Raw genomic sequence first — 25,814 nt, forward strand, 5'->3', positions numbered from 1 at the left:
TCTAACCCAGTACGTCTATTCTCCTCTTATTACATCTTGATGACAATGCGTACATTCAATAAGGGACTGATCCTTTCATCCAATTGCTGGATTTAAGTCACATGTTTTGCCAAGTCTAGTTTGTGACCTATAGAAATAATTATAGGTAAGACAGGGTGATAATCAGATTCCTTTGCTGAGCAGACAGACGAAGCGGCAGTGTAGAAATTGGCTTGCTAAAATAGTACCTGTGCTGCAACTCACAGAATCGTTGAGCTTGGTAGGGACCTCTCAAGATAATCTAGTTCAACCTCCATGCTCGAGTAAGGTCAACTAGACCAGGTTGCCCAGGACCATGTCCAGCCGGGTTTTGAACATCTCAAAGGCAGCAGACTCCACAACCTCTCTGGATGACCTATACCAGGGTTTGACCACCCTCACAGTAAAAAAGTGGGGTTTTTTGTTCAGCTGACCCGGTATCTTTTCTCTTTCTGAACATGGTGACACTGGATACTGCCAGAGTAGCCTGGCGCCACTACACCAAACAGTTCTGGAATATCTTCCTCACAAAAAGAGTTGGCATTAGCAGGTAGGTCTAAAAACTCCCCAGTGCATTTTGTAGTTGTGTACTCTATTTTTGCATAAATATCCAGTCCTCCTTTCCAATTTTTAGCTTTTTGCCTCATAGATGTTTTGCAATAACAACTTTTACAGGCTACCTTTTTCTGTCACCAGTTATCAAGCACTCTGGCTGTCTCTAGTGGACCTATCCTACAGAGGGATAAAAAGTTTACATCTGCCAGCATTGTGGCACTAAGCAGGATTATGGGATGCTCCCATCCCACCTCCAAACTTACTGGTATCTTTTCAAGCCCTTAATATCTCTGGCTAGACATGGGGGGGGAAAAGGAGGGGGGGCTTAGGCAACTGACTTTGAAAAGCAGCACATCTCACATAACAAATACCTCAGCTGGGGATGCACTGGGAACGTGGGTTTACTGGAACAGACCTCCCTTCTCTCCCACTAGAGTAAGGCTCAGTCTGCATGGGAAGCTCAGTCTACCATTGACTACCCCTTCACTGCTCTTCGGTAAAACAGAGGACTTAATTTTCCAGAGCAGTGTTTAATTTTTACCTTGCAAATCACCAGCAGTAATAAAAGATTCATCTCCTGTCTGCAGGATGGCCTCCGTGCTTATCTTCAAGGCTTTTCTGAAAACACTTACCCTCAGCTTGAATGTCCTGGAAGATAAGGGGAGAGGTAGAGTGAGGTTCAGGACTCCAGTGAATGGTTCTGTGTCTACTCCCCCCATCCCACCAGGCCAAACCTCCCACTAGGAAAATTCTGACACTGTCATTGAGAGAGTCTTCATCTCTCTAGCTTTTGCTACAAACAAAATGTAATCACTTTGAACAAAGCACGGTCTTGGTGTATGTATGCGGACTATGTACAAATAAGTAGAATACTGCTCCTCTGGTATGCTTGGAACTTTAGTTCTCTTTGCTTTTCATGATCTTCTGTACCACTTTTTTTGCCCTTTGATGATTGCTTTCTAAAGCTTCTTCATTGTAATATGCTTTCTCAATGGTATTTTGTGAATGATCTTAAGTAATTCAAGTTATTTACTAAAAAGAAGAGGAAGGTATGTACAAGTGAATACAGTTCTCTTGTACATCAGCACTTAGTAAGCATCCTAGTTTGGCTTGCACAATGCTTCAGTTGCCTTCTCAAGGCAAGAGACTTGGCATGAGGTGTACTTTCTCATCCTCACACTTCCTGCAGTGTTGTCATTCTAGCACAGTTCCCAAGAAGCACCGATGACACCCTGCACCACCAGCATCTTTAGTATGTTTATGAAGTAAACATGAATTATGGAGGATTTAAACTGTGGAATCAGATTAGTTACACAGACTTCCAAAGTCACTGAAAACCTCCAAAAGAGTTAGGAACTGTTTCCCTCCACTGATGATGAAGAGAGGCTAGGCTTCTAGTGTAGGCTGGCCTTTTAAGAGCTAGGTGCTGTGAAAGTTCTTCCTTGCTAACAGCACAGACCACTCATTCTGAGTTATGCAATACCAGGTGAAACTTGAACCTAGCACAACTTTTGGAGATGTTTTTCCCTGTTTGGACAGAGCTGTTAGGTGACTCAATTAGCTAGCTCCAGTGGAGTCTGTCTTCCTTTGCAAAACAAGCAGCAGCTGACATATTCAGTAAGAAAGAGCTACATTTCACATTGCTACAGCTTTCAGAGATCTGACAAACAAACATAAGCAAAAACTTTCTTACCTGAACTACCAACTTGAGAGGCTACAACAGCAACACTGAATAACACTAAACCAAAATACTGAGGGACAAACATGGTAGGGCAAGCAACTCACTCTGCTGCGCTGTGGTAACTAGATCTTTCCTTGGAGGGCACCGTTAAATTGGAAACAGGCACATGCTCAGGATCTTGCTTGCACACTCATTAGCATCAAACATTCTCCATCTGCAGGCCAGGTATAAGTTTCATGTGTGAGGTTGAAATTGCTGGCAGATTACCATTAGCTGTAGTGCCTGGAATGCTAAAACACACCTGGCTTTTGCTTCTCAGTTAGTAGGATTAGTCCACCTCCTTTGAATGCAATTACTTTGCTTTTCTCATCACAGAGTTTGCATGCTTCACTTAGTTTCATTTTAAGGACCAGAAAGGTTGGGACTGGTCTGGAAGTTGTCCTTCTATTGCTGAGACTCCCAACAGGTTTGCAGAGTCAGTAAGGTTAATAAGGCAGGCATCAGTATTAAAATCTGATGGTTTGGTTTTGATTCATTTAACAGACATTATTTTTTTTAAGAACACCTGAATGATTTTGGTAACATTCATTAGAACTACCTTGAGGACTCTAGCCTGCAAAAGTTCAATGAATGAGGATTTCTTAAAATCAGAGAACTTACATTTGCCGTTTGAAAAAAAATGCCCCATGCAAACCCAATTTCTGTCCTATGCAAACCTGAGTTAATCAGTATATTTGTTTTACTGTGTGCTTTACATGTTACAGCAGTTGCTTACAGCAGTAATTAACCCCAGAGATGCAACCTGCTTACACCAGTAGTGGACATTCCGAGGTTCTGCTAAAGTTGGGTCACATTGTCTCTATCCTGAGATTATTTGGAACTGGGGAATAGAGCAGCTGTTCAGCTTTGTCTCCGCCTGTGCTGTGTGGATTTTTTTTTTTTTTATAGCCCATAGAAATCTTTGCACCAGCCAAAAAACAAACCAAACCAAATCAAAAAACCCGCAACCCCAAAAACCAGAATGTGTCCGATCTTTTCCGTGCACTGGATTTAATAAAGACTGGACAGATATCATAGCCCTGACTGGGCGTCAAGGTTTGAGTGACCGGCTGCTCCCATGTCAGAAACATGAATGTGGCCAGTGTGGCCATCTAGCGGAACTAGGGGAAATGCAGTTCAGTGAAAAACCTGGTGGGGAAAAAAGCCTTCATCCTAAAGTAACAGGATTTTCAGATGCAGTAAACATCATAATGAGATATTAAGAGGCTCCAGTTTGATTGGTTGCTTGTTGTTCCCCCCCCCCCCCGTGGTGGTCAAAAAGGTTCTTTTATTAGCATAATTGTCTCCCCCATTTTATGTCTCCCCCATAAAATACTATCCCTTTGGCATCAATCTCAATCTCTTGTTAATGCAATGGTCTGGGTCACAGGCATTACTGTTTTGACTTCTCCTAACTCCTTAAATACTCGACCAGGAGATGCCAATGTTCCTTATGCTTATAAACGACTGTGTGGTGCTGTAAATAGAGCCTGCCTTGCCTGGAGGGGAGATACTTTTGGGATGTTCCATACCTGCTGAGGACGAGGAAAGATGCTCTCCTTAAAGCTACAAATGGACAGGTCAGTTGTGCTGGAGCTTCACGTTTCCATGCAATTCCTGCAGAGAAGGTCCAGATACAATAATAGGGACAGCCATAGGTTATATCTAGTGGGAGTGATGCACTTGTCCTCATGCTTAATGGTTGATGATCTGAATTGGGAAAGACAAAGTAAAGCAGCTCTGGGGTATTACCCGTCTTTTATTTTCTTTCTCTGTATCAGAGGTGAACATCTAAAGGATTAAAAGCAAGGGGGCACTGGATTCTAGCCAGACCCACAGAATTATTACAGTTAGTTGCTACTAAGCGTAGCAGTCTGGAAATCTATTCTTTCTGTTTGCATTCCTAGTTTGTGTTCTTGAACAAATGACTCAAGTCTTTCTGGTCCTTAGCTTCACCATTAAAACAAAAACTAACTTTTACACTGAGGTTGATGTCAGTGTGATCCAGGCAGCCTCAAAGCTGTGATCCAGCTGCAATCAAAGCAGGTTTTTAGAATTTAGATGGTTTGGCCACAGGGATCCCCCCCCAGTGTGGGAAGTCTCAACCCTGATGAAAAAGACCTGAAGAGTTTCACTTCTGTAACAATGCAGGCTGTAGGAAATGAATAAAAAAAAAATAATCTTCAGGCAAATGAGAAAAAAAACATCTCCAAAGATGGAAGAAAACCAGTAGTGACCCTACTAATGAAAGTAACGGGATTTTTTCCTCTTGGCATCACAAAAGCCATCTTTGGTGGGTACTGCTAAGGCCATGTTGCTCCAGAGATGACTGCACAAAGACAAATTATAATTTCAATATGACAAAGTGACAGATCATTTGCACCAATCTTGATAATGTTAGTTCTCAACACATTCTTAAAATGATGCCAAAGAACAGCCAACAGCTGTTTCCAATCTACTTCAAGGAAATTATGGATTGCTAGGTAAAATTACTGGCCTGAAATTCGTGGAGCTTTGGACTACCCTGATCTGTCAGAAGCTAAGCAAAAATGATACTGACTTGCACTTGAAAGTCATTACTTTCACAAGTACCTGTGCATTTTCTCTTCTAGAAGCTGTGCTGGTAACTCAGTATATACCTTTGTTCAGAGAGTGAAGAGTATTATGTTGCACAGTACCCACCAACATGAGACAAGATGAAAAAAATTCTTCACCACTTGTCCTACAGGAACCTAAGTCAATTTTGCAGTGGCAGGGCGTTCAAACTTTGACAACTGCAATCTACTAAGATTCTCTCATGCTGGCACATATGCCAGTTAATTTTGACACGTCTAGAAAGTAACACAATATTTCAGTGTATTTCTGGGAGCTGTGTGCTACTGAAAGTGCAAAGGGACCGCTGTAAGGCATTTTGATACTTCATCTGTGAAAGAAAGTTACATGGTTTAACATACAGCTGAATAAATTAGTTTTCCAGGGATTGCTGAAACAAAGCAATTAACTGTAAACTGGCTTTTATTTATGGAAAATGGAATGCTTCATTAACAAACATTTTAAATGGGATATGAACAACACATTACAAAACAAATGAGTTCACATTGGATTGAGTGACATAATATGGCAGCAGCTTAAAAAAAAAAAAAGAATTACACTTACAGTAGCCCATAAGTTACAATTAATGGTAACCCTGGGTAACAGATTCATTTCAGTTGCCACCTTGCATTAAAAATTAAAACACATTCAGTAGCGACGGTTGAAACGAGGATCATTAGGTCTGTTCGCTCTCTCCTGGCCAGCAAATCCTTCTCCTTGCATTCCTCCTCCATGCATCATCTGACTTTGGTTGCCACCTTGCATGAAACCTCCACGCCTAGAAAGTGATTCAGACATTTTAATTTTCTCTTGTGACTCTGGGAGTCAGATTGATATAATGGGTGTTCTTTTAAAACTTTTTGCGTGATTTTTCACTCTTCAGTAAGATGCACTACATAAAACCCATGGGAATATTTTATTATTCCTTGACATTTAAGTAACAAATCAGATAACTGATGTTCCCATGTTTCTTTGGCCAATTTAAATAGAAGAGATGCTCCTTAGAAGGGAAACAAACACTTTGCTCTTTTTAAAGTTCTTACCCTGACATGCCTCCACGATGCATCACATGGCCAGGTCTGCCTCTACCTCCACCTAAAAAAGTTCAAATGCTTCCTTTATATCCACAGTAATAGTTTTACTTCATCTCCAAGGATAATGATGCCTTTATTTTCTGCTTTACGTAGCACAACTACTGAGCTGTGCAAGAAGTTGCACACTGTTGTGCAAGAAGTATACCTTGCCATCTCTCATGATCCCGTCCTATCATTCCTCCATCCACACTGCTCTGCCACGAACGATCTTGATGTCCTTCAAACTTTCGACCATGATCTCCCCAGTCACGTCCATCCCTGCAAAAGTATGAAATTCATACCTTCTCACATTAGCCAGAGCACACAAAATACATTCAAGTAAAACAACTAAGTCACAAACTTACTCAAATTCTTTACCAAGGTACATGCAAATCTTCTATTTATATTGATAACTGTTAAGCCAATTCTCAGTAATAAGCCTTCTGTTCAATCCAACTAACATGACAAATAAGAAAATAAGATTTTCTTGATCTGGTTTATGCTACATTGCTGTCCCAGTTTACTGTGAACACCCTAGCTTGTTGTTTTGACCTGTCAATTTATTTTTTGTGTTTTCTGTAGGCTGGCTTACTCATAGGACTTATTAAAAAACAAAAATGCAACACAAAACCTCAAAACACACCCCCAATCTGTAAGCATTTTGTTTTCCTTTCAAAGGGCTGACAGGGTGGTGCTTCCAACAACTACAAACTGGGGAAGAACCACTACCCTGAAAATATCAAGCTTTGATAGTAGTGCTAGGTAAAATTAATTGAAGACACAAAGACTTTCAGATGTGAAGTTATTAAAAAAAAAAATCATGCCAAGATGCATGTTTTGATGCACAAGGCAAGCTGAAAGAGCTACTCACTTGTAGTCCATCCAACAGAGAACACAGACTCAGGGATGAAAGTTGGAAAAAAAGAATCGTACTTCCAAAAACTGCATCCCACTTTCACATATGGAAATATTCCTTAGATGCATAGAAAAAAATACTTTCAGTTAAGTGTACTAACCGTGACTGTGGGGGTATCCCTCTACTTTCACTCATTCTTCTGTCAGATCCATAGCTACCCCAACTTTCCCGAGAGTCTCGTGAATGACGGTCTGGTCCTCCATGGCGCTCATCTGGGTAATGCTAAAAGGCAAAGAACACTTACAGGACTGCCCAAAACAGACTCTTTAATTGTTTAAAGTTGCTCAGCTGTAATTACTCAATCTCAGAATCATTTAGGATGGAAGGGACCTCCTGAGATCATCTAGTCCAACCCCCCTGCTCAAGCAGAGTCAGCCAGGGCAGGCTGTCCAGAACAGTCTCCCATTGAGTTTTGAGTATCTTCACAGCAGGAGACTTCACAACTTCCCCATGCAACCTGTTCCAGTGTTTGACCACCTTCACAGTTTAAAAAAAAAAAAAAAAAAAAAAAAAAGTTATTTGTTTTGTCTTCAGATGGAATTTCATGTGTTTCAGTTTGTGCTTATTGACTCTTGTCCTGTCAGTGGGCACTACTGAGTAGAGCCTGACTTCATCTTCTCCATACCTTCCCTCCCGTGAGGTACTAATGCACATTGATAAGATCACCCCTGAGCCTTCTCTTCTCCAGGCCAAACGGTCCCAGCTCGCTCAGCCTCTCCTCATACAAAAGATGCTTCAGGCCCTTAATCACCTTTGTGGCCCTGGACTGCACTTACTCCAGTAAGCTCTTATCTTTCTTGTATTGGGGAGCCCAGCACTGGACACAGTACGCCAGACGGGTGCCAAGTAAAGAGGAAGGATCACCTCCCTTGACCTTCTGGCAACACTCTTCCTAATGCAGCCCAGGATGCTACTGACCTTTGCCAGGAGGGTGCAATGCTTACTCATGGTCAGCTTGTTGTCCACCACGACTCCAAGGTCATTCTCTGCAAAACTGCTTTTCATCTGGTTGGCCCCAAGCATGTACTGCTGCACAGGGTTATTCCTCCCCAGGAGCAGGACTTTGCATTTCCCGTTGTTGAATTTAATGATATTCCCCTCTGCTCAATTCTCCAGCTTATCCAGGTCCCTCTGAGTCTCACAGCTTAGCCATCAGTAAAAGGCACTTGACGATTCCATGACTCCACAAAATTAATCTCTCACTGCTTGAATGTGCCCTGAAGGTCTTTACCCCAGCCCTCAAAAACACGCAAACATCTCTACTAGTTTTGCTGTTATTTCCATGCAACCTCATAGAGTGGATTTTATCTGTACTTTGTACCTTTGCCTTTTCTACACAATCTTTTGGAGTACTCTACCTTTTTGACACAATTCACTTGTCTTGTTTGATTTGTATTAGAATAATTATGTCTAACTTTTATAATAATTAAGTCTTTGAACTAAATTTCATCTTATTAAAGAAAACAAGACAATCTGGTTAGCGATACATATTTTAGGAGGTCTAATTTAATTAACTACTGAAATTTAATCTGACACACACTATAGAAAACCAGGTTATAAGAAGTCAAGATGTTTCTGTAGCCATATAAAGCAACTCACTTGTCCATCCCGATCTCCCATCATTGTCCTTGATCCATCTCTCCTACAAACAGACAATTCAAATCAGACTGTGGTAGTAAAACATACAGCAGTCTATAAAAATCCATCTACATAACAACACAGATGAAAAATCCTGCTTCCATGTAATGCCAACATTATCTACAAAAGGCACAAACAGCTGGAACATATGGAAACCATGACACATTTTGGATTCCTGGAAAACCCAGGACCTTTAGTCCTAAGGTATAAACCAGAATATTCTTGTTAAGATGCTAGGTGCCTACAATATTATTTAAAAATTTTTCAGAATCCTACAAATGTGTGAAACAGCATTGCAAGCAGAACACTCTAAACAAGCCTGCCAGAAGGTTTAACTCATGGCACAGTACAGATTCTTCATGGTCATATAAGAAAAAGTCTACAGCCACTAAGCCACACTTAAAATGCAAACCACGCACACAGTAAAGGCAGCAAAATGTGACATTAAATGCATTTTTCCTCTTTCAATTTCAGGCAACATAGTGGAGGTAAGACACCAACCTATCTATGGAATGGTCTTGATAACGGCCACGATCCCTGTGATCAAAGTCATGGAAGCGATCCTGGCGACTGAAATCTGAATGGTACCTATCATTCATTGCCATTCGTTTTGCCTCTGGCCAGTATGGATCATCTCTCCTGAAAGAATGAACGTACTCACTTTAGTCAAGATAACGACTTTTGATATTGTTCCCTCCTTCCAAACTGTGCAAACCAGAAGAAGGGTAATTAAGTTCAAAAGGGAGTTGAAAAACCTCAGAGAGGATAGTTTGACTGGGGCTATTAAACATGATCATCTCAATGCAGTCAACAACTGCTGATTAATGGAAGCTGAGAGCATACAGATAGCTTTTTATAGCACAGGCTGATGAGACAGAACCTGGCAGCAACGTTTTCCACTTGCATCATTGGTATTTGCTGGCTTTACCTGCCATCTATGTCATATGGTCTTCTCATTGCAGACCGACGTTCTTGTTCATAGCGCAGTTGCTCATGCTGGCGTCGCAGCTCTTCTCTTTCTCGCTGAATGCGATCTTGTTCTCTTCTCCTTTCGTGCTCTATGTGCATTCGTTCTCTTTCCAGTCTTTCTCTTTCCATCCGTTCTCGTTCAAGACGCTGCCTTTCAATTTCTAGTCTCTCACGAGCAATCTCAAGCCTCTCCCTTTCTTCTCGTTCCCGGATAGTCTGCAGGTGCTGCTGTCTCTCCCGACGCTCACGTGTGCTATTTTAACAGAAACAAAAGGTTACAGATCTAACACTTCAACAAATAAAGGAAGTTGGGGGGTGGGGAGGAAGAAGTATTAAAAATTAAAACCACAGTGACTGGAAACTTGCGTCAGCTCCTTGAAATTATACCTGGGAGTGGGTGGGAGGGAAAGCATGGAGGGAAGACACTCAGCATACACATGAGTTACTTGTATTTAGAGACTGATCATATTACTCCCACAAAAACCACCTGTGGAGTCAAATAATCCTATATGGTTAGGAGAATTTAAATCCAAATGCCCCAAGCTCATTGCTTCTACTCAGATAAAATACCCAACTCTGAAGAAGCCAGAACGGTATGCCGGATAGTATGACTCCACTAAGGCTCAGAAACCTACACATGAGAGAGAAACTTCTTCCTCCCCAGTAAGAATGAAGAAAGTATTTTCCCCTTGTCCAATTCAACTTACTTTAGGTAAGTAATAAAGTATTGTAATGTATGGAAAATGTTTTAACATGGAATTCAGATCACAGTTTTAGCAAGGAATTTGAAGGATGGCCATTGCCACCTTTATCCTGTTTTAAACATCATGAAAACAGAAATAAAACCCCACAAAAAAAAAATTAAATACCTGAATTAGGTTAACTAAAAAGATACAATGTGGAAACTTTGAAGGGTGCTCAAAAATCCCCCAATTTCTCTACAGACACAATGTATTTAAATAAAAAAAAAATCCATCTTGTTTTATTTCAAACACTATGGAGACTTTGAATACTATGACAAGAAAGACAAGGTCTTATTCTGAGAAAGACAACTTTTCTCCTGGTCTTTCCCTGTATATTTGAGTGTGGCAAGTTTAGAATTATAATTTCACCTCTACTATAATGCATGCTCAGCCTAGGAGAGCAGCATACTTAAATCAATCTAAACCACAAAATCTACAAAATGGAAAAAGAACAAAAAACAAAGTGCAATTTTTTTTCCCCAAACACAATTTCAAGCTTAGTATTAACAGAGTCGATAATTGGAGCTTTCCCGATTCAATAGGCGTGTGACCCACAAACATATAACAAATTACAAGTAAAAAACAAATCAAACCCCTCTTTATCTCTTAGTCATTTTAATAAAAAGAAAATTGTATTCATTCGGGGGGGGGGGATCAAACAATTTCACTGTTGCTCTTACCGGCGCTGCTCTGCCTCCCTCATTTTTCGCTGTGCTTTAATTTTGTCAAATGGCACAATGCCTTGTCTCTCTCTGCTCTCTGATTTGCGATCCTGGCTCTTAATGCTCTGTATTTAATATTGAAGTAAAGAAACTTAATGGAGTAAATTTATAAAGGACAACTATCACAAACAATACTCTAAGATCCATTGCCATTCATACATATCACATCTCAAAGCTTGGTCCCCGCATTTTTCAAAAAAGCTGTTCTTTTTTTAACATTACAGACACACCATATATTAAGTCAGTATACTTACCTTCCCACGTTTGTTTGGCAGGACTTCATTGCTGAATATGGTATCAGCCATATGAAAGGTATTTTACTAATTAAGATCTAAATCCACATTATAGAAACTCTAACCGGACAAATCGTTAAGACTAGAATGGGTTACATGTAGCTTGTCAGTATTCAGTATTTGTTTCTAAGGAAAACTGACACATAATGTTTCCCATGCAGAAACATTACTTACTCTGTCTTTTGATGCAGCGGATGTTTTCACACTAATAACAGGTTCTCCTTTGGATTTATCCATTACTACTGTTCTCTCTGTTCCTTTACTTCCTAAATAAATTAGAGGTGGAGGGGAAAGAGATGGAAAAAACAATCAAACTACATAACCTACACCACTCATTGCTATGCCAGAAGTTATGTTCCCTAAAATCTGAAAACAGGCATTTAACCCTCTCTTCAAAAATCATTTTTTCACTACACCTATTCCAAGTGCTTCTGTTAAGGATGACACAATGTCAAACACCTTCCCCCCAAAACCTCTTTATACCTTCTGGATTTCCAACTAAGAATCAGAAATAATTCTAGAATATTGGCAGTTCTTTAGAAAGAACTACCTACAATTAATTATTAATACTTACTCTATGAAAAAAAGAATAACCAAATTACCTGACTTAATAGTTTTAGGTTGATCTGATGAACCAGACTTCAGTTCATCTTTATCTTTTTTTTCCTTTTCATCTTTGTCTTCTGTCTTTTTAGGATCATCTTTTTGGTCAGATTTCTCGTCCCTTTTAACACTGCCAGGTCTATAGATAGATATTGATATAGATTAGACTAATACAGAGTAAGAGAAAAGAAAATTAAAGCAGAATGCTAGCAACACAGTAACAAAGTAGAATTCTGATGTGATAAGACAGTCACAATTAGATTTCCAAAGATTTCCTTCTACAACTTCCTACACCATAAAATAAGACAATCAGACCATGCTGTGCAGTTGTCATAAAAATTTGGCTGTGATTCAGATATCTCAATGGGAGGCAAAAGGAAAAATTCACACTACCACGTGCTTAACGCCCACAAAGTTTCTTATACAACATGACAATTAGGAAGTGCCAATGTGAACCATTTTTGTCGGGCAACTAGGTGAAATAAAGGTAAAAACTTCTCAGCAAATAGCATTTAATAGGAGATATGCCTCAAGAAGATAATTAAAGCAAAGGACTTAGTGTCTTATTCACTCTCTTAGTGTCTTTTTCAGCTACTTTCAGTAATGCTAGGAAAAAAAAAGCATAGTGCTGAAGAGGAACATGTTCTGGAAAAAGGATCTTGGACAACTGATTTTTAACTGTTTGTGACCACAGCCACCTGAGAAAGCCCTGTTCCAGTGAGAGAAAAATTTAACGAAGAAACAGTGATATACTGATGAAAATTCTCAAGTGGCCTTTGCTATAGATTTATGACATAAAAGCACCACAATCTTTGCTAAAAACCAAATATAGCTAAATTAAAAGGTATACTTGAAAATGCAACTTTCCAATGCCTACCTTAAAGCACATAACAGAAACGTGTTAAGTTAGGCACTGAACATCAACAGAAGTTTATCTTGTAGTAAAAGCTGGAAAAATGCATCTATCGCTCTTTTTGAATGTTTGTCACAGAAATTCTTACTGTAACTTTGTTTTTTCCTGACAAATCAACATAGACTGATGAACAGCAAAACACCTTTGGACAGAGAATTTTTAGAACAGTACCTCTCACTGACTGTTTCTTTCTTTGCTTCATTCTCTTTTTTTTCACTTGGCTTCTTTCCAGCAGGTTCATTTTTTGCCTGAAATTTATTTTGCACATCATCAGCTGAGAATGTGGTCTCGATCATTTGTACAATCTGATGCTAATGGGATCTCTTTGAGGATCAGTACTCACTTTTTCTACAGAAATTATTTTCCCATGTAACTCTGTTTTGTGGAGGTGAGTAATACACTTTGTTGCTTCCTCGGCTGTAGACATTGTAACAAAGCCATAACAGCGAGCACCAGGACTGCGAGCATTGGTGACCACTTTTGCACCTACCACCTTTCCAAAATAAAGAGGTATTACACTTACTATAACAAGTACCCGCCATTTAACAGCAAGAAGTACAAGCTCCATTTCTACTCTGTTTTATTCCTGTCCATCATCATTCAGGAAACTTCTATTTTTAAGAGATTAACAAATACAAAAGGAGCATTACTTGGAGCCAATCGTGCTTCTGTTGCCAAAGCAACGCTGCAAAAGCTGAATCAGTAAGTGGGAGCCAAAGACTGAATTCTGTTCTGAAGAAAGCCCGTTTAAAAAAAAAAAAAAGAAAAGGCTAACTTTACATCAACAACATCATTTTGCTTAAGTATAAAGGAATAAAAACCTAATAAAAATTTGTAAGCCAATTTCCACCCACACGCTAATGCTAGCTCAACTGCTAAGTCCCATCTCCCCTCAAAAAAATGTTTTCATGTCACTGCTAAGAGGCAGACCCACAATGTTACCTACAATCTTGTTTAAGAAACAGTAAGTTTCCCCAAAAAGTGTAACTTGAAAAAGGCCACATAAAACACCTGTTTTCATAAATGGTGCTTACTTCTGCTCATATATTCAGTACAGCTCACTTCGTATTACAGAAATCAATCATATTTCACAAAGGTGTCATATTTTAAAGTACAGCTTAAAAAAGAACATTCTTTGGGGCATTTGATTTATTGCAGATGTACATCTATTTCTAGGAAGCTCTGCCTCTGCTAATACTCCAAAGAAAATAACAGTAATTTTATTTAAACGACTAAATGTTACCATGGCATCTAAGCAGAGGCAAGTACTAGGTTGGCAGTTGCATTGTTTTTAATTACATTTTAAATTTTGTGGTACATCTCTATGAGCAACGTTCCAGCTTACCAGATGAAATTCTGAACAAATAAATGGAAGGAAAGTATTGCATTTTTATTGTTACAAGGAACTTTAAAAAGGCTTTACTAGTCTCACAACTTTCAGACAAACTCAAAACTGTGCTATACTTAATCCATTTTTGTACCTAGTGCAAGGTCACATTTAAGTTCTAGAGTATTTTCATTAGTTAAACATTCAATAGCAGATTGCTAGCACATAGAGTTTTCTTTTATACCACAATCTGCTGACAGTCTTTTTTAAATAGGCTTCAAAGGTTTGACAAAAATCCTTACTGATGTCTCTGACATCAGTCTTCTATTAAACTAGCTCTTTCAATTTCCCAACTGACAGGAAGATTTAACTTGTCATTTTGTCCATCATTAACAACAACTGCAGAATGCCGCCCCCCCCCCCCCCCCCCCCCAACAAGTGCATTTTAAAGCAATTGCCAACTCTAGACAAAAACAAAATTTCAGGTACCAAGGCAATTCTCGAGCTATTCCCCAATAATTATGTTTCAACATTTACTGCATGTTTTACTTAGTCCTAAGGAAGTCTTTAATAAACAATGTTAAATTCACTGTTGACTGTGAATTTCCAATGGGTGAAGATACTATACTACAGCACAGGAGACAAGTATATGTAAACAGTCATTGACTGTTTCAAATAAAGGACAATAAATGGAATTTTGTATTTGTTTGGAAGTGAGCGACAGAATTTAAAAAGCAGTCAGTCAGCGTGTACTTTGGCAATTTTTCCTTGATATCCCATAATATTTTTGATAATTTGATTCCTTTCACTGGTATTTTCAGTGACAGGAGCTTAAGAAGTCTTATTAAGACAGTTTCAAGTGAAAAAAAAACCCAACCCAAACAAAAAAAACACCCTTACCTTCCCATATTTGCTAAACAGATTCTTCAAATCTGTAGCTCTGGTAGTGGAAGCCAGTCCACTCACCCAAAAGTTTCTACCAGAACCGCTAGCAGTGCGACCTAATTAGGAAAACAAACAAACAAAACCAAAACATACCCCAAATCCTAATTATTTCAACAACTACTTCTGAATTAAAAAGGAGCAGTTCCACAAATCTTTTATCTTTTTTAAATCATAGAGCAAATGAAATGCAATGCATAACATTCTCCCCCCCATGATTCACATTTGTGAAGGCAAGTACTATTACAAGTCCAAAAACTTTAAGATGGAACTACAAGCTTTGATACGTGCAACAGAAGTTATGTCATTCTTCAGGAAAGAAACTGGACTAGGGCATCTCTGAAATAACTGTGGCTCTTACTGAGCTACATCTCTGAAGTTACTGTGGCCCCAGTAACTCAGCACTTACAGGAAGAGACAGAAGCCCTGCTAGAGTTGCGGGAACTGTGTTAGCACCCATGTATGCTCATGTCTTGCCCTCCTTATCTCCTTGACTCCAAAGGAATGATGACGGGATGCAGATTAACTGTACCTCTCAAGGAAAGACATTCAACATAAAGAAAGCAAGAAAATTTCTCTCTTCTTTCTGCCCACACAGATTCCACAGTTGGCGTATGAAGCCTGTGACTTCAGTTACAGGACTCAGAAAAGACCTAGCTTTCTTTAACTATGCAAGAACAACAGAACACCCATCCAATTTGGCATCTAAACTACAAAGATAATTTTAGAAATGCTTACGTACTTGTAAAGTCTGAAAACCCAACGTCTAGTGATTAAAAAGTGTTCGAGCTGAACTCCAAGTTTTAGTGTTTGCCTTTCAGCATGAAGCCCTTATGCAGGGATACTGTTTCCAGAGTCTCCTTTGAAATGTCTTTACTGTCCTTTTATCAGTCTTGGTAGCGTTCGGTTACAAGGCTTCAGTGAATGGAATGAAGCAGGTTTCAGTCCAGCTACCTGCTTCCAAACCATCTGCCTTTTTTTTTTGGGGCAATATATGGAATTTTTCAGAACCGCTTTCATCAAGTGAAGACATTTCTTCCAGAACCTTTCTAAAATGCTATTTTATTTGTGTGTCTTTCCATCTCTTACTTCCAGATAATTTTTGCCATTGCCTCAAACATGAGCTTAGCACTGAGAACAATGTTGTTAATATTTATGCAAGCTCCCTAGGGAAGCATGAAATCATTTGTGCCAATATCTTAAAAAAAGAAAAAAAAAGAAAAAAAAAAGAGAGGTATTTTGTATAAAGGAGACTAAGTCTACACCTGTCATCTTCTAGTCTCAAGAACTGCATGGACAAGAGTGTCATGTGTGCAAACACATGGGAGATACATTGTCTTGGTGTTTCAAAAAGCTGAGCTGTAGGCTTTGATGTCTTTACTCCACACGCTTCCTCTAGAATTTTAAAGCAGCCACCTGTAGTTACGCTGGCAACAGCATCCTGGAGAAAGAGAAAAATAAGCACTTTCTTCTTTCTTACCGATGATTTTTTAGATTATTTAAACTACGTTAATGTCCTTTTCCAATAAGCTTCGATCAGTCTTAACATCTCCAGTTTTGCCCTGCCATTAAGACTTAAAGAGGTGCTCCTGCAATGGTACTGCACTTCCAAGACAAAGAAAGACCAGGACTATAAAATCTTCTCTAACCTAGAAACTAGAACAATATAGGTATTGGGAGCCAGCCCTCAAGACTGGAGACATCCTTCAGATATGCATAAATCGACTGCCAAGTCCACCAGACTCAAACTTTATTTTTCTACATTCTTATTAATACAGCTCTCATAATGAATACATGGAACATGGAAAACTCCATGTCCTAAATAAAATCCTTTCGTACAGGTGTGGAAATAGCAATGTATGAGTCAGAACTGACTTGTATATAGTTCCGTACCTTTCTTCTGGCTCAACCACTTTGCTCTGCATGCAGAGAGAGTTGCATAATCAAGTAGCTACCTCTCCCTAGTGCTGTTTACTAAGCCAGAAAATTATTTAAACAGATGTTACGGAACACAGCGCATCCTTTGGAGGAAGGTAGGCAGGGGCAAGGTTGTTATCAGACACCAAGGTTCCTGAAGGCTGTTTTGAATGCAAACTTCAAGAAGAGTTTTCCCAGCCCACAAAAAAATACTCAAGTCCTTGGGTAAATGTCAGCATGCACAAAACACTCCTTTAAATATTCTGAAATAAGAGAACGCAAGATTACAGACTGTAAGCAAGAGTAAAACAGACCCTAATGGAGCTGACCGTGAAGTCCAGTAGCTTGCACAGACAGGTATGACCCCGGATCTTGGAAAAAGCAGCTGACAATGAGTTCAGTTTGTTTTGTAAAACCCAATTAAAAACAATCAAATTCTTCCTGTCCAGTCGGTAGACAGATCTCATAATGAGTTTCTTGCCTATTATAGGAATTGCTGGAACTTCCACGCTTACAGTGCTGAACTGCCTGCCTACATTATGTAAGAAGAATGTTAACAGTCAGTTCTAAATTTTCTGCCCTGGTCAGGTAGGAAAGAATAGAGAGGTGCAGTGAGCTGCAAGGACTCAGCAGCCTGATGTATTAAAAGGAAGAAATATGATGAAAAGAAGGAGTAGGCACCTGACACTGTTGATCAAGAAATTTTCATCTTGCTTATGATGCATATTTGCACCGTAAATAGGATCTGCGTGGACAAAGATTTAATAACGTCAATCTAATTTGAAGACAACATTAATCTGTAAGTTTCTGTGGCATTTAAATAGGTGAATACTAGATTCCAAATCATTTCAGCAAAGCAGAAGACGGTATGAAGAATCACAAGCGTATAGTAAAGCAAACACAATTGCGAAAGGCTCTTGACTCACTAACAGCTGTTGGTAAGCATCTTCAGTGCCATGAAGGACATATTTGCCACGTATTAACATCTACCTTTGAAGATCAAGACACAAACAAAAGGGTGCAACACAGATATCCTTAGAAAATGCATAAAAGGAAAATAGCGTTTTTTGGCATAAATACATTACAAAAAATCCAGAAAGAGGTGAATAATTTATGGTATTTAACAACTGCACAGATTCAAACGCTTTTCTGCTGAAATACCCCATATCCAATACAAAACCAGTTTCTCCAAGCAATCATTAAAGTTCTATTTTTGAAAAGAAACATACCTTTCTCGTCCTTTGAGATTATCTTTGTATCTCTGTCCTCCTCAACAGGGCTAAAGACAAAACACCACATTATTCAAGTCAGAAAGAAAAGTGACTAACTATAAATTATGAAAAATGCTAAAATTAAATACCTACCAGAAAATATGTTGCGAACAAAAACACACCTTTGTATACTTGATTTAAGAAATCTGACAAGAAATAATGAAGTCAGATTCTTAAACAGACTTATATTAGGAAGACGTTTACAAATAAGAGTAATTTAAGAAAACAACCTTTGAAGGTTGAGGAAGGAAAGAAATCAAACCCTCTGTGTTTAAAAAAAAAAAATCTGCACATGGAGAAATAAAACAGACTCTTTAGGAATAGGCTACAATTTCATCAGTCTCGGTGGCCAATTGAAGGAAACAGCTTATTCGCATCACTTAACGACCAATGAAAAAAAGATAGCATCTGGTCTATAACGGAGAAAAAACAAACCTCTTTTTCTGATCACCGCCCTCACTGGTTGAGGACTCTTTAGTGGCAGGGGATTCCTCAGAATTAGCTTTGTCTTCTGTTTTCCTGGCATCTTCTTTGCTATCTTTGGCTTCGGGACCTGCGCCTTTTTCCGCTGTTTCCCCACTAGAGGCTTCCAGGCCTTGGGAGCGTTTGCTACTCTGATCGCTTAGGGTCTCTACTACTAAAGGTTCAGAGTCCGGTTTCTCTTCCTCTATTGTCTGTTCACTTGTCTCCCCTTTTGCTACAACTAAACGCTTTGCTTCCTTCCTTGCCATAGCTTGTGCCGATTTGCTGTCCAAATCTAAAGCATCTTCCTCCAACTGAGCGGCAGCAAGAGCGTCCTCTTCCTCTGCTAGCCTCTTGCCTGGCACCACGTTACTTGCTTCCTGTGCATGTGGCCGCTCCGCTTCGGAAGTTTCTTCGTTAAGTAGTTCAGATTTACAAGTTTCCCCCAAAATGTCGAGTATTTTCTCATTTTCTACGGATTTAACAGGAATAGAATGGCACAAGATTTAATCACCAGGGAAATACAGCAATCACAAATGTGGAACTGGCATGGCTGCCACACTAACACCAAGAGAACTTCTAAGCTACACAGAGATTGGAAAACCCTAGTGTACACAGTGTTAAAAGTACTACGCTAACTGCTGTCTGACAAACTACCAAATCAGCCCTAAAGTGTTAACAGGGAAGAAAAATGCCCCCACAGATTTAACAAAAACCTTCTGGCTGATCCTTGATATTCTTCATGAAATCGTTCAGCTCTGTTTCTTCTCTAGTTAGCTTCCAGAGTCCGAGATGCTTAACTGAACGTATCAAGGCACTGAGGGTTCAATTTTTAAATTTCTGTGAAATTCTTTTAGCAGACAGTCCAACATGAGAACTGGGCATCTTCTGATGGTGCATGAGTGTGTTTGTAGTCCAGAAAGTGAAAAGTATCTGTATGAAATTTCCATGAAGAAACTCTCTTCTTTCTTCTGTATCCAGTAACTAATCTTTACATTTTAATGCCCTACAATATCTTTTTACTGCTTTCACTGCTCTCTACTTAGTAACAGAGTTAAGGTGTGTGCGATATCACAAGATCTGTTTTCAAGTAGCATCTTTAGCTTTTAAACTGTGATTAACTTCTCTAAATCCATTTATGTAGTTTAACAGGTTTTTAAACCATTTCATTTCACTGGAAATATTTCAAAGATGACAAGCATCACTTCACAGATCTGGGGATATGATTGGGTTTCCAATCTCTATGACCCTGCATGATCTGGGTTGTCCATCATAAAAATAATGCAAATTATGTTTGTTTGCTTGGTTTTTTTTAATAGTTAATGGTTTAAAAAGTATTAGTTGAAAAGACAGGAATATGTTTTTCTTTAACAGTACCTGGCTCCAAGTGTAGCTTCTCCATTTTCTGTTTGGGAAAATAAACACAGGATGAGGATTTTATAAAATGTATTTTGTAACACAGAATAATAGCAACTCCCCACCCAATCCCAAGACTAAAAACTACACAAATTCACTTACTACATTTAGCACTTTTTTTCACCATCCACTGAAACTGAGTATATTATATAGGTAATTTTTCTGGCACATTAAAACCAAATCAAAATATCAGCCACAATTATGTTCTCATATCTAACTTGGAACGTTAAAGAGACCAATAAAGTATCTTTGTGTACCACATCAACTGCAGAGTGAAAAGAAACCCCAGCTACTACTCGGTATAATCAGCAGGAGAAAGAAGAAATCAACAGTACAAGACCATTTTTATTTACCACAAAAGTGCAGGAAGTCTTGATAGCTGACTGAAAAGTAGGGAAAAAAACACAGGGTGTTCTAATTTGACAGACCGTATTCTGAGCAAGATCACGTATGTCTTGGATTCTGTTACAATTTCATATTATGGTCATGTTGTGTTTTTTGTAGTATGAGGACAGAGTGAATACTGATAATAACAATATGAAATACAGCTACATTTTCAATTTACCTTCATTTCAATTAAATCAGAAGAAGAGGCATCTAAGTTGTTTTCAATTTCATCGTAATCTTCCTAAAAGAGTAAAAAAGGAATTATAGCATTTCCTACAAAAGGTAACGTTGGCTTACAGAGAACTACTACTGTATTCAATTTTCCCTAGCAATAATACGAGAAATATTTTCCAGTATTTGACAGATCTGAATTGCTACTTCAGATTATGACCCAAGAATGAGGAGCAACATACAAATATTCTTGATGATTAAATATCTTTCTCCAGTTACCTTTAATTTTATTTTCAACATGACGTTGTCTACTTCAAAGTTACTCTTATTTAGAGAGGACATTTATTTCACATTTCTGTGGTTACTGTACATAACATGTTTTTCCATTTTCCCACTTCTTTTACTTCTTTAGTTTCTAACTGAAAAAAGGAAGTTAGAAATGAAGCTGACTTAGGTTTCTACTTTTCCAAAACCAAAACACATCCCCAAAATCTTCCTTCCTTAAGAGCTGATGGTAAGACTCAACCAAAGCTCATCGGTTACATGATTCACAACAGCTCTATTTTACATAACACCAGAAAATTGCCTTTCAGGTTAACTGGATGTTGTCGCAATGACTCTCGTTTTCAGAAGGTAAATGATAAAAAGTTGAGACAGGCATGACAGGCCTAAAATAATAATAATAATAAAAACCCATAAGGAGGCAAGGAAGGATAATACGTTCAGTTTTGGGAGTGAACAGCCCGAAATAAAAAAAAAAACCCACAAGGATCCAAGGAAGGATAATATTTGGGGAATGAACATAACATATAGATTACCCTGTTCATTTAGTAGCAGAAGACTGTGCTGACTGTAAAAGACATTGCAAGTTGCTGTCAAAACTAAGTCAAAAGCCCGGCAATGTCAGAACAGGGCAATACGCAATACATAAAGATTTTCTTGTTTTATTAATCTCTATGAGAAAACTGTACAACATAAATTCTTTAAACCAGAGCATTATTTCTGCAGAAAAAATTTCCAAATTATCTGCGAGTTGAAAACTTATTTCTCTCCCTCTCTCCATAGATATAAATATCTAGATGGCTGAGTATATACTAGATATAATATATATATTACATTATATGTGTTAAATATTAAACACACATAAATGGGAAGAGGGAACACTGAAACTAATACATTACTTTCAATTCCAGGCTTCTTTCACAGCAAGCAAAGATGTTACTGCAAGGTAAAGAAGGCTGTGACCCGTCTACTGTGAACATTTCAAGCCTCTGATAGGTCCAAGAACATTTACCACTTAAAGAGTAAGACATGAGAGCTGTTCACGTTGAAATACAATCCGTATCACATTCACGTCCTATATTCTATTACACTGAAATAACTGGTTCATGTGCCCACCTTCTGAAAATCTACGAAGACCTCTACTCACCTCAGTTTCTGTTAGCTGATCTGGAAGTTCTTTCATTTCTGCGTCGACATTGTCTTTATTATCAGACAGAGAATCGAGAATATTATCAGGACTATAGTCTTCTCCGCAGTCTACAGCACTGCCGTTATCTATTTCAGCTTCATCTAACACACTAATATCCATCATGTCAATATCTTGCAAGGTATCCAGACTTGCTTCGATATCCTCCTACAGAAAGAAAAAGGGTAGATGTGTATTTATTGCAGGTTAAACGATGCATATTCTTAGTAACAGCAATCATGATTTCACTTACCTGTCCATCTCTAGAGTTTTCTTCTAGTCCATTGTCTTCAACACCTTCTTCTTCGGGTTTTCTTCCTAAAAATAGTATCACTGAAGTGAGATATAGCACTAAATTTCATAACATGTCTACTGTTTGCTGAATTATCTATTCAACACTGAGTTTGTTTCAACCAATGATTATTAAGACCTTGATTCAGAAGTCCAAGTCTGTCTGGATATAACGGAGGATGACTTGCCACTCAATACAAGCGAACGGCATGAACATGAACTAAAAGTAGCACAGCTACATTTTTGAAGAGCTACACTCCTCTCATTCCATAATGCTTCAGTACCTAAAAAGACAACACCGTCTAGCAAGGTGTTCCATTTCAAAGAAACACCCTATCATTGTTACAAAACCCCTCCCTCTTACCATTTAAATAATTAAATAATTAAACTGATTTAGAATTAGTCTTCACTTTTAAGATCTTGGACACACAGATCACGTTTAGGCACATCTGTCACCAGCAAACCTGCATCGCTATTCAAAAACAACTCCTCTTCCTCTGTTTTCACCCGTTATCTTAAAGGAAGCAGCTTAAAAGTAAGTTTCAGAAACTATCTTTTAAGAACTGGCTATGAGCCATTCAAGTAAGCCACATGTAACAGGGCCCACACAATATTTAATATTTTTGAAGCAAAATATACTTACATCACTAATGACCTATTTCAGAACAGTTTATTTTCAAAACAACAGTTATAAAATGAAATATGACACTAACAAAAGTTATACAGGTTTGTTATTTGTGCAACAATGGTTCTAATTATTCCCACTGTAATTTCTTGCGTCTAAAAATGTATCCCAATGATGATGGAGGTTCAAGGGCTTCTATGAAAAAAGGCCCAATGATGATGGAGGTTCAAGGGCTTCTATGAAAAAAGGAAAATGTATATAGTTATGGCAAGGAAATTAGTACCCGAAGTGTTGTGGAGCCACCTTAATATACATTGGCAGAGCTTTCCACAGGAGCTTACGATGCAGCTGCTTGCTCTGTACCTGACAGAGTTCTACACTCACGGTCACAACTACAGAAACACCTGCAACTTACAGTCTCATCTACAGGCTTCAAGACTTGCTAATGGAAGTACGGTTAGGTGTCATATTATTGTTTAAACTTGTTATCGCTCACTAACGCAACAGAGTTTTACTGTTTTCCATAAGGGAAAAAGAAAAAGCACTTTTTTTTAAAAATTAAATTAATGGAACAGAAGAAATCAACATCATATGCTAAGTTCTAGCTACATGGAAACAAATGAACTGTATTTGTCTAGACTCCATACCTTTGCTAGTTCTTTTTGGCATTCTCTTGTTGGTCAGTTCTGAGGCCACAGGAATTTCATCAGGATCTCCTCCTTCCTCCTCAATGGCCTATTGGAGACAGCAGCACGACATCTATTGTATCGTTTGTTGGTGTGCATTTGTACTGGTTCTAGATGGGATAGAGTTAAATTTCTTCCCAGTAGCTTGTATGGGGCTATGTTTTGGATTTGTGCTGGGAACAGCGTTGATAACATGGGGATGTTTTAGTTGTTGCTGAGCAGTGCTTACACAGAGTCAAGACCTTTTCTGCTTCTCACACTGCCCCGCCAGTGAGCAGGCTGGGGGTGTACAACAAGTTAGGAGGGGACACAGCTGGGACAGCTGACCCCAGCTGACCAAAGGGATATTCCATACCATATGATGTCGTGCTCAGCAATAAAACTGGTGGGGGTGGAAGTTGGTGGGGCTACCATTACTTGGGGACTGGCTTGGCATCGGTCAGTTGACAGCGAGCAATTGTTTTCTTTTACATCACTTGCTTTCCTTGGGTGTTTTTTTCCTTTTCCCTCCTCTCTGTTGGTTTTTTCACCCTTCCATTTTTAAAAATTATTAAATGGTCTTTATCCACGAGTTTTCTCTCACTTTTACCCTTCCAATTCTCCCCCCCATCCTGCTGGGGGGAGGGGGGGCAAGCGAGAGGCCATGTGGTGCTTAGCTGCCTACTACAGTTAAACCATGACAGCATTTTTAAGGATTTGTCAGATGGAAACATTAGCTTCTCATCCTAGTTCAGGTCATACAGCCAGGCAGCGATATCAGCCATTAGAAACACTGAATAGCAAGGTGTTCTAACAGAACCCCACAGCCAAGTCAAGCTGTGATTGAGAAGCAAAGTTCCCCTCATCTGTAAACAAGGCTCCCTACTCAGCAGATAAGCGCTTTAACTGTATAAAGCTGAGAGTTACCGCTACAGGAACTCAAACGCATCTGACAGTATTTTTCTTCCTCAACATGCAGGCCTATTAGAACCCATAAAAGGGTCAGGACCGACTATACTGTTCTGGCCTCATGGAAGTCTGTGAAAATACATTCCAGAGAGGTGGGAGTGATGGAGTCAGGTGGAGTGTGTACAGAGCAAGCAAGAGAAGAGATATGGGAAAGAAGAGCGTGTATATATGCTGGGGGAACGGGAGAGGAAATCGGGGAAGGTCGCGCATACGTCAGGGACAAGGAACGAGGGAAAGACCGGGGCCATCGCAGAGTGAAATCAGAGTAGCACTCCAAAGGAACGGCTGAGGTGCGGGCGGCGGCGAGGGTGCCCACAGGCTGGAGCGCGAGCGGGTGGCGCGGGTCTCCGCTGGGGGGGTTCGGGGCGGTGGCGACAAGCAGCGCAGGGGCGGGGCTGCTGGCGGTCCCTGCAAGAGCAACGGCTCAACAGCGGTCCGAGGAAAGGGGCACGCTGGTGCTAAAGGACACCCCGCGGCTCCCCAGGGCCAGCACTGGGAAGCAGTGGAGGGACACGGCCGCGCCGCCGCCAAAACCCAGCTCGCGCTCCCCTCAGGGCCTTCCTCGGCACGGCGACTCGGGACTCAGGGCTAGACCCCGAGCGCGCATGCGCCAAGCGCCCTCGGGCCGGGGACAAAGGACCCGGATGACACCTCCCCCTCCCCCGCCCCCTCTCCCGCCGGGTTTGCGCCTCACCTTCCTCAGCCGCTCCATGAGAACGCTCTTGTTGCCGCCGCTGTCTAGGTTACGGCGTTTGAGCTCGGCCCGCAGGTCGATGACTCGCAGCTCGCTGAGCCGCCGGGTTTCGGGTTCTGAGCTGAGAGTCGCGGCCCCACCAAGGGATGTGAAGTCCCCCAGCCCGGCCGCTGACTGACTCTCCGCCATCAAGGCCCCTTCGGTATTCCGCCTGAAGCCCGAACGCAGGGGAGAATACGGCACAATCAAACAGCTAACCTTGCGATCACAGCACAAAATGGTGGGGAGGCCAAGGCGCGCCGAGGGGAGGGGGGAAAAAGCCCGCTACGCGCAGGCTCGCAGAGACGGGCGACGACGAGCAGTGGGGAGGAGGGAAGGCGGGGTCTGGAAGAAAACTTGAATGACAACTCTTGCGCAGGCGCAGACGGCGTCGCCGGCGCCTAAGGACGGCTGG

At 40.0% G+C, this 25,814-nt stretch overlaps 1 protein-coding gene across 2 annotated transcripts; it reads right to left on the reverse strand.

Moving 5' to 3' along the window:
- Nucleotides 1-5,296: 5,296 nt before the first annotated feature.
- Nucleotides 5,297-25,714, reverse strand: LOC140643680 (scaffold attachment factor B1-like). 2 transcript variants are annotated; one of them, XM_072845802.1, is made up of 21 exons: nucleotides 25,361-25,714; nucleotides 23,680-23,767; nucleotides 22,370-22,434; nucleotides 22,078-22,284; nucleotides 20,656-20,718; nucleotides 20,052-20,079; nucleotides 18,648-19,146; nucleotides 18,171-18,220; nucleotides 14,983-15,083; nucleotides 13,099-13,248; nucleotides 12,927-13,003; nucleotides 11,842-11,981; nucleotides 11,414-11,505; nucleotides 10,905-11,011; nucleotides 9,441-9,734; nucleotides 9,014-9,151; nucleotides 8,474-8,516; nucleotides 6,975-7,096; nucleotides 6,125-6,237; nucleotides 5,929-5,980; nucleotides 5,297-5,663 (listed from the first exon to the last, which is right to left on the reverse strand). In XM_072845802.1, the coding sequence occupies exons 1-21, from the start codon at nucleotides 25,547-25,549 to the stop codon at nucleotides 5,534-5,536; spliced, it is 2,748 nt and encodes a 915-aa protein (XP_072701903.1). In that variant the 5' UTR covers nucleotides 25,550-25,714; the 3' UTR covers nucleotides 5,297-5,533. The 2 variants fall into 2 exon arrangements, 1 of the variants encoding a protein (XP_072701903.1); XR_012039622.1 differs by having other exon boundaries at nucleotides 5,577-5,663; nucleotides 6,125-6,260.
- Nucleotides 25,715-25,814: the final 100 nt, after the last annotated feature.

The sequence above is a fragment of the Ciconia boyciana genome, chromosome 24, assembly GCF_034638445.1.
Source record: "Ciconia boyciana chromosome 24, ASM3463844v1, whole genome shotgun sequence".
NCBI classification, from domain to species: Eukaryota; Metazoa; Chordata; class Aves; order Ciconiiformes; family Ciconiidae; genus Ciconia; species Ciconia boyciana.

Coding starts and splice junctions, on each gene's coding strand:
- LOC140643680 (XM_072845802.1), bottom strand. CDS start 25,549: ATGGCGGAGAGTCAGTCAGCGGCCGGGCTGGGGGACTTCACATCCCTT. Junction 23,768..25,360: donor TCATGGAGCGGCTGAGGAAG/GTGAGGCGCAAA, acceptor TGTCTCCAATAG/GCCATTGAGGAGGAAGGAGG. Junction 11,012..11,413: donor CCGCTGCATCAAAAGACAGA/GTAAGTAATGTT, acceptor TATTAAATACAG/AGCATTAAGAGCCAGGATCG.